This window comes from Microcaecilia unicolor, chromosome 9 (genome assembly GCF_901765095.1).
Source record: "Microcaecilia unicolor chromosome 9, aMicUni1.1, whole genome shotgun sequence".
Classification (NCBI taxonomy): domain Eukaryota; kingdom Metazoa; phylum Chordata; class Amphibia; order Gymnophiona; family Siphonopidae; genus Microcaecilia; species Microcaecilia unicolor.
Genome location: NC_044039.1, coordinates 167,218,629 through 167,225,918, shown reverse-complemented (window position 1 = coordinate 167,225,918; position 7,290 = coordinate 167,218,629). Strand labels below are relative to the sequence as shown.

At 48.8% G+C, this 7,290-nt stretch overlaps 1 protein-coding gene across 4 annotated transcripts in view; it reads left to right on the top strand.

Annotated features, from left to right (window-relative positions):
* Positions 1-993: 993 nt before the first annotated feature.
* The window catches only part of DDHD1 (DDHD domain containing 1), a 243,404-nt gene continuing 237,107 nt past the window's right edge, over positions 994-7,290 (top strand). For all 4 annotated transcript variants that reach the window (XM_030214713.1, XM_030214712.1, XM_030214710.1 and 1 more), the window contains exon 1: positions 994-2,003. In XM_030214713.1, the coding sequence (XP_030070573.1) occupies positions 1,253-2,003 (751 nt within the window). In that variant the 5' untranslated portion in view covers positions 994-1,252. The remainder of the gene's footprint in view (positions 2,004-7,290) is intronic.

The following is a 7,290-nucleotide window of genomic DNA, read 5'->3' as shown; positions in this document are numbered from 1 at the left end:
AGGTCATAGGAGCCAACTTTTAAAAATGAGTGGAGGTGCTTAATATTGGAGGTGCTCAAGCACCCACGGCACCTACAGAGCTGGCTCCTATGACAGAGGTAACATCAAACCTTTCATTTTAGTTTGTCATGCATCAGACAGGGTTTGTGAAATAACATTGTGTTCTCTTGAGAAGGGCACCTAGTGAGTTCAGTTGGTTATAGAGGGGTGGGCAAGGGGAAGGGTGCAACGATGGGTGTGGTAAGGGACTTTGGGGTGGGGCATGGAACAGGGCAGATGTTAGGGATAACAAGTTTTCGACAAAGAAAAATCTAATTTTGGCAGTAGTATCTCTAAATGAAGAAAATCTCTGCATCACAGAGGGCCATAAATCTGTGGGCAAGACGCCCTGTTGACTGCAAGCTTCCACCAGCGGTAGTTTTCTGCTGTACATCAGCTGCAGAATATCTGTTTATAGAGGGAAGTCGGACACCTATCTATCATACATCAATTACACTCCCGTCCGGAACCAAAAATAAGAAATTCTGAAACAAACTTTTCTTTTCTACCTTCAAAATGTACCTCACTTTTTGCTGCCCACTAACTGGACCCTCATTTCAGTTCTGAGTCGTGGAGAACAAGGTAAAGGACGGATCCTAATATTAACTCATTCAAATCCTCTAAACGTGGACTACCATCAAGGAGGATCCGCGAGATCCGTCTTCTAACATGACCCCGATACACGCACAGCCTCGGCCCAACCCCAAGCAGAGTCCGACCGCGCAACACTCTTTCTGCAATCCCCGCAGTGCACATGGAGCATCCACCGGAAGCCCAGCCCAGCAGCACACGTGGACTCTCGAATTCTAGTTAGCATCCATCAGAAAAGAGAATCGAATCCCGCTCTCGCAGCAAAACGTCAGTCACTCAGAAGCTTACTCGTGACGTCGATGCTCGAGCCGCCTAACGCTCCAAGCAGTCGCGCCCAGTCCCCGCGATTGACCCCGCCCCTCTCGTTCTGGCCGAGAGGAATGCACGGTCACGAGGACGGCGGATGGACGCTGGCTGTGCGCGTGACAATACCGTGCGGTTTTGTGTGATGCTGGGGTTGGCGCCGGGTTCTGAGCCACTGGCTGCCGGGAGCCGGAGGATTTGAAAGATAAACTCAGTGTATGTGCGTGTGGCTGTGGGCATTTATGTGTTGCGCGAGGAAACCGCGGGCCGTACTGACGGGGCAGGAGCCGGGAACTTTAGGCTCCTTACCGCCGACAGCATGAATTATTTAGGTCAGAACTCGGAGAAAAACGGCGAGAGCGACTGGGAAGTGGGCAGTGACGGCTACGCCTTCGCCCGCCACTGTAACGACGTGGAAGGGGAGTCTTCCGCCGCCCCAGTGCAGGATAGAAGAAGTGACGAGGATTTCTATCGCCATCACTGCCATCACAACTGCCACCACAACCACTGCCACTGCCACCTCTACCACAAGCTGGAGCACCCGTCGGCGCTGGTGCGTTCCCTCAGTGACGAAACCTTCGGCTCCGAGTCCGACACCTCGTTGCGTTACTACTCGGACGAGAACTGCTGCCCCGACAACGAGCTGCTGACCAGCTCCGTCACTCTCCTGCCTCTGCCCGAGAGCAAGCGGTCGCGCTCCTCCAGCTCCCGGCACCGCTATGAGATCGTGACGGAACTGGGCCCCGAGGAGGTGCGCTGGTTCTACAAGGAGGACAAAAAGACCTGGAAGCCGTTCATAGGTTACGATTCGCTGCGGATCGAGCTGGCTTACAGGAAGCTCTGTGAGCTGAACGCGGCAGCCGGCGTGGGAGGAGGGCAAGGGCATCCTCCTCCTTACTCTCCGCTGGCAAGTACCTGCGAGCGAGATGCGGAGGGGGTGGTCCTAAGTAGCCCTTCCACTGATGTGATGGCCATATCCGCGATGGTAAAGATCGAGGCGGTGTGTGTGAGGGGCGGTCTGTACGAGGTGGATGTGGCAGACAGGGACTGTTTCCCGGTGTACTGGAACCGTAAGTACATGCTTTAGCTTAACAAAGAAGTAGGTCAATTTAGTGTGTAGTTAAACGGAGACTTTCCAGTTTTAGATCCCCGCGGGCAATAAAAACAGCGTACTACATATGCAGAGGTGGTATCAGGGCAGTGGGTACACTTTCAGCCCCCTCCCCCTCAATTTACCTTCAGGCCCTTACCTGCAGCCTTTCCCCCTCCCGCCGATCTTCATCATTAAACTCAAAGAATAATGGTCATCGCACAGATTTCCTGTGCAATACGTGCATATGTTTTGTTCAGGTTTGCTTTGTTGTCAGGATCTGTTGTTTTGCTTTTGACTACAACTACTGTTAGCCCTAGGTGACTGTCTAGTCTTGCTGAGCCTGAGTAGCCATGTAGTAAAACTGCCCTTGGGATATCTGTCATAAGGGCTGCTGATGGTTACACCCACTGCAAGGCTTTTAAATACTTGATCAGGGAATTGCCTGTGTAATGCTGATGTTGGTAATGGACCTCGTACTGTAGTTTTCCTTCTGTTGTGTTTCATAGGAAACAAATCTTCATTGAAATGCTCCAGGTCTTCCACCCTGTCAGCTGGGTTTGCGCTTTTTAAATGGTGACATATGTTCTTTTCCCTACTACAGCAAAGTAGGATTTGGTAGGCTTATAAAAGGAGATGTTTCTAACAGTGGCGTAGCCAGACTGCCAATTTTGGATGGGCCTGAACCTAAAGTGGGTGGGCACAAAATGTTCTCTCTATCCCCCTTCCCCGGCAAAATGTAGTCACACTAATCAGATGCATTTGTCACATAGGGGTACAATGCTGCTTTTCAGTGCATCAGGTTTCAGAAAATTTATTTAAAAGCCAAACACCCTTTTCAATGAGCTTTCAGAGGTCAAAACCTCCTGCCTCAGGTCAGCATAATGTTGTTATGGTATCCTCTCCTGACCTAAGGAAGGAAGTATTGGTCTCTGAAACTTTATTAACACAGGTACCATATTACTTTATCCTAAATTAAAATAAAATTATTTTCTTTACCTTTGTTGTATGGCCATTTACTTTTTCTCATTGTGTTGCTCCCAGTCTCTAGATTCTGCTTTCCTTCGTCTTTCTCTTGACAGGGTTTCCTGTCCATTCACCACCTATGGCTTTTCATCTTTTCCTCACCCTTGTTCTCCACATGCCCCTTCCTCTTATTCTCCAGTCTTTCCCTACTCTGTCCTCTCCCTCTTTCCATCCAGCAGCTCCCCTCTTTCTTTTGTATCCAGCGTCTCCTTTTTCTCCCTACCCTTCCATCCAGTGTCTTCCCTCTTTCTCTCCTCATCCTTCCACCCATTTACCCTCTCTCCTGATCCTTCCATCTAGTGTCTCTATCTCTCTACCCTTTTCTGTTCAGTCTCCCCTCTCTCTCCACATCCTTCCAGTCTCTCCCCTTTCTCTCTGCATCCTTCCATCCATCTCCCCTCTTTCTCTCCCTATCCTCCCATGTCCCAGCAGCTCTCTCCCTTCCCTCCAGTCCCTTCTTCCTCTCCCTCCCATGTCCCAGCAGCTCTCTCCCTTCCCTCCAGTCCCTTCTTCCTCTCCTTCCCATGTCCCAGCAGCTCTCTCCCTTCCCTCCAGTCCCTTCTTCCTCTCCCTCCCATGTCCCAGCAGCGCTCTCCCTTCCCTCCAGTCCCTTTTTCCTCTCCCTCCCATGTCCCAGCAGCTCTCTCCCTTCCCTCCAGTCCCTTCTTCCTCTCCCTCCCATGTCCCAGCAGCTCCCTCCTTTCCCTCCAGTCCCTTTTTCCTCTCCCTCCCATGTCCCAGCAGCTCAGCCATTTTTCCTCTAGGTCCGCCCATCCGCATCCTTCGCGCGCTGTCTCTATCCCTTTTGTCCCACGGAGGCAGCGCTTCCTTCCTGCCCTGTCTTCTCCCCAAGCTCCGCTGCATCGGTCCCTCCCTGCAAGTGGAATCCTCCTTCACCGGTTGCGCTGCACTGCCATGCACACGCAGCTACGCTCCTCTCCCTGCCGCGTATATCTGGCCCTCTGTGATGCACTTCCTGTTTAGGGCCGGATGAACGCGGCAGGGGGAGGAGCGAAGCTGCGTGTGCATGGCAGCGCAGCGCGACCGGTGAAGGAGGATTCCACTTACAGGGAGGGACCGATGCAGCGGAGCTTGGGGAGAAGACAGGGCAGGAAGGAAGCGCTGCCTCCATGGGACAAAAGGGATAGAGACAGCGCGCGAAAGATGCGGATGGGCGGGCCTGGAGGGAAAATGGGTGGGCCCGTCCAGGCCCACCCATGGCTACGCCCCTGGTTTCTAAGCGTAAGGCTTAGTCCTCCCATAGGATCCACCAGTGAACCTTCTGAAAAGTTTGACTTATTCTTGCTGTACGCCGCCTTGAGTGAATTTCTTCAAAAAGGCAGTAAATAAATCTTAAAGTAAATTTTACATTTTGAAGAGTTGGCTGCTATGATCCCAAATATAAAAAAGGGGTATGCCAGAGTCAAATAATAAAGGGTACATGAGTTCTGGCCTGTAGATGGAAAACAATTGATTACCCAATGAAAAATTAGACTCTGGGTCTAAATAGGAAGTTTACTTTGTAATAGTTAACTCTAACAAAGTAGCGTGCCAATGAAGGATTAAATGTGTTTAAGGAGGTGTTACTCGGGTCTAGGGAGTCCTATTCAGGTTTCGCAAAAAGACCACAAGGTGAGCAAAGCAGTTCTGATTCTTCATACACCCACGTTCATGTGATTTGTATGGTTTAACACTTTCTCCGAGGACAAGCAGGCCATATTCTCACATGTGGGTGATGTCATCCACGCCACCTGATGTGGAGCTTAAACAAGCTACTGGAGCTTTTAGAGCACATGCAGTGTCCTCACCATGTATGCACGAGCCTTGAGAGCATAGGACCATCAGTCTCTTCTCATCCGCAGTGAGGAGAGAATGAGCTTGTCCCATGCCCCTCACAGCACCGGGGGGGGGGGGGGGGGTGTTTTTTGTTTTTTTACTTTTGTGCCTTCCCTTTGGGTGTTTTTATTTGTTTTTGTTTTTTGCCTTACACTTTGTTTTTCTTTCTTTGGAAAGGTTCCTCTCCTCTCCCTTCCTTTATAGTTTGTTTATTTGCAGGAAGATGTGGTAACTGTAGTTAGCGTTTCTGGGTTTAAAAAAGGTTTAGGACAAGTTCCTGGAGGAAAGTCCATAGTCTGCTATTGATACAGATATAGGAAAGCAACTGCTTTCCCTGGGATTTTTGTAGCATGCAATGTTGTCATGATTTGGGTTTCAGCCAGGTACTTGTAACCCAGCTTGGCCACTGTTTGAAACAGGATACTGGGCTAGATGGACTGTTGGACTGACCAGGTATGGCTACTCTTATGTTCTTTTTCCCCTCTTTTAGGTTTCCTTTTTTTTTTTTGCCATGCTCATTGGGCCCTCTTAGGCCTCAGCTCTGTTCAAGTATTATTCCCTCAATTTTTCTGGTGTATGCCCCTTTTTTAGTTACCCTTGAGCAGTTTGATTTGGCCACAGCTGTTTTCCCTTCCATGTCATCAAAAGCTCCCAGTGACTTTAAGTACAGTAGCTGGTGCAATAGGACCATCTCTGGAAAAGACACTTATTCTTGGTGTCTTTAGGGTTTGGGGCCTGGACATACCCATTCCAGCTGTTGTTCTTTGCCTTCGCATGAAGAAAAGATCTCAGCTGACCAGAGAAGGTCAAAGGGAAAAGATTTTTGGAGCCCAGTCCGAAACCTCGGCATCGATGTTGACATCTGGAGTTGCATCAGTCCGTATGACTGAGGGGCCTGTCTCAGACTCTGGGAGTAGATGCACATTGCGTGGGTCTCCAACTGCCTCATTGCCGGCCGCAGTGCAGGGCCCCCGGGATTGGTCACAATCTGACCAGACATCAAGGTGACGTGGGGATTTGGCACAGAGGAGTATCGATGACTGACTGGCATCGATCCCCCCTGGGTGCATAGTGCCGGCAACTCTGGGGCACAGAGGGATTCAGTCCCTGAGAAGCGTCAGCACCGGAGGACCACTCCCCCTCCGTACAAGAGGTGCCGATGTGCGGGTCTCCATGCAGCCAGGGCCAGGCACCAATCTTGACCCCCGGCAATTCAACAGACTCTCCAAACTGGCACCCCCAATGGCTTCTCTTGATGAGCACATCTGGACCATACTCTTGGGATTTTTACAGCAGTGTGGATTGGCATCTGGGGAGCTTGCACCAGCCATGCCACTTATTGCTGCCCCACAGGCCCTCAGCTTGTGGTGAGGTCTCTGACACTGGTGTCACATGTGGCACTGGTATCGACAGCCGCCCATGTGGGCACCCCCTTGACAGTCGCCTCTGCGATTCCCGAAGGCTGTGTTCTCCGTGTCCCCAGTAGCCGTGACAAAAAAAAGCAAGCCTGGGGCCACAGAAGCCTTTAGGCATGGGGCTGTCAGCTCAGCTGGTCCTCTGACGTTAGCTTCTTTCATTTGTTGAAACATTACATTAGGGGCTTATAGCCCATTTAGTTATCCATTGGTTTTATTTTATTTTGTTCTTGTGCCAACTTATATTGTGCCAAAACTGAAAACTCTTATCTTTTCCATCTGGTAGATAATAAAAGGAGCTTATTGTGGACACTATCTACCTTAAAACGTTGTTTTGTGGCTGTACATGAGGAATTGTTATATTCCAAGTTTATTCAAATTGAATAAATAAGTGTATGTTTGTGTTCCTAGTTATTCATCCAAAGATTGCATAAAGGTATATTTTCAAAGCACTTACTAACAAAGTTCCATAGGTTACTATGCAACTTTGTCTTAAGTGCTTTGAAAATGAGTCCCATAATCCTTTCAAGAAAGCCAGTTAATAATTTAACATATTAGTGGAATATAACCACAAAGGTATGGTATGGTCACATTTTCAATATGGTAATACTAGAGCCTACTAAGGAATAGGTTATCTTGAGTTAGTCTTCATTGGACCAAACTTTCTTTCCTTGTGCCATTACAATCCAGCTGGATAGGCAGTGTCTTAAGAGGTGGAGTAAAGATTTTTTTTTTCTTTGACATTTATATCCCACATTAATCACAAGCAAACTCAATGAGTCTTACATTTGAAAGTACAGTTAGAATAATAGAATTCAGTAACATTGTGGGAGCAAGTCGATGGATATGTCTGAAACATTTAACAAAGTTGAGATTAGCATATATACCCAACTGAGCGTTTGTCCTTTATTGTGGGAGCAAGTCGATGGATATGTCTGAAACATTTAACAAAGTTGAGATTAGCATATATACCCAACTGGGCGTTTAATT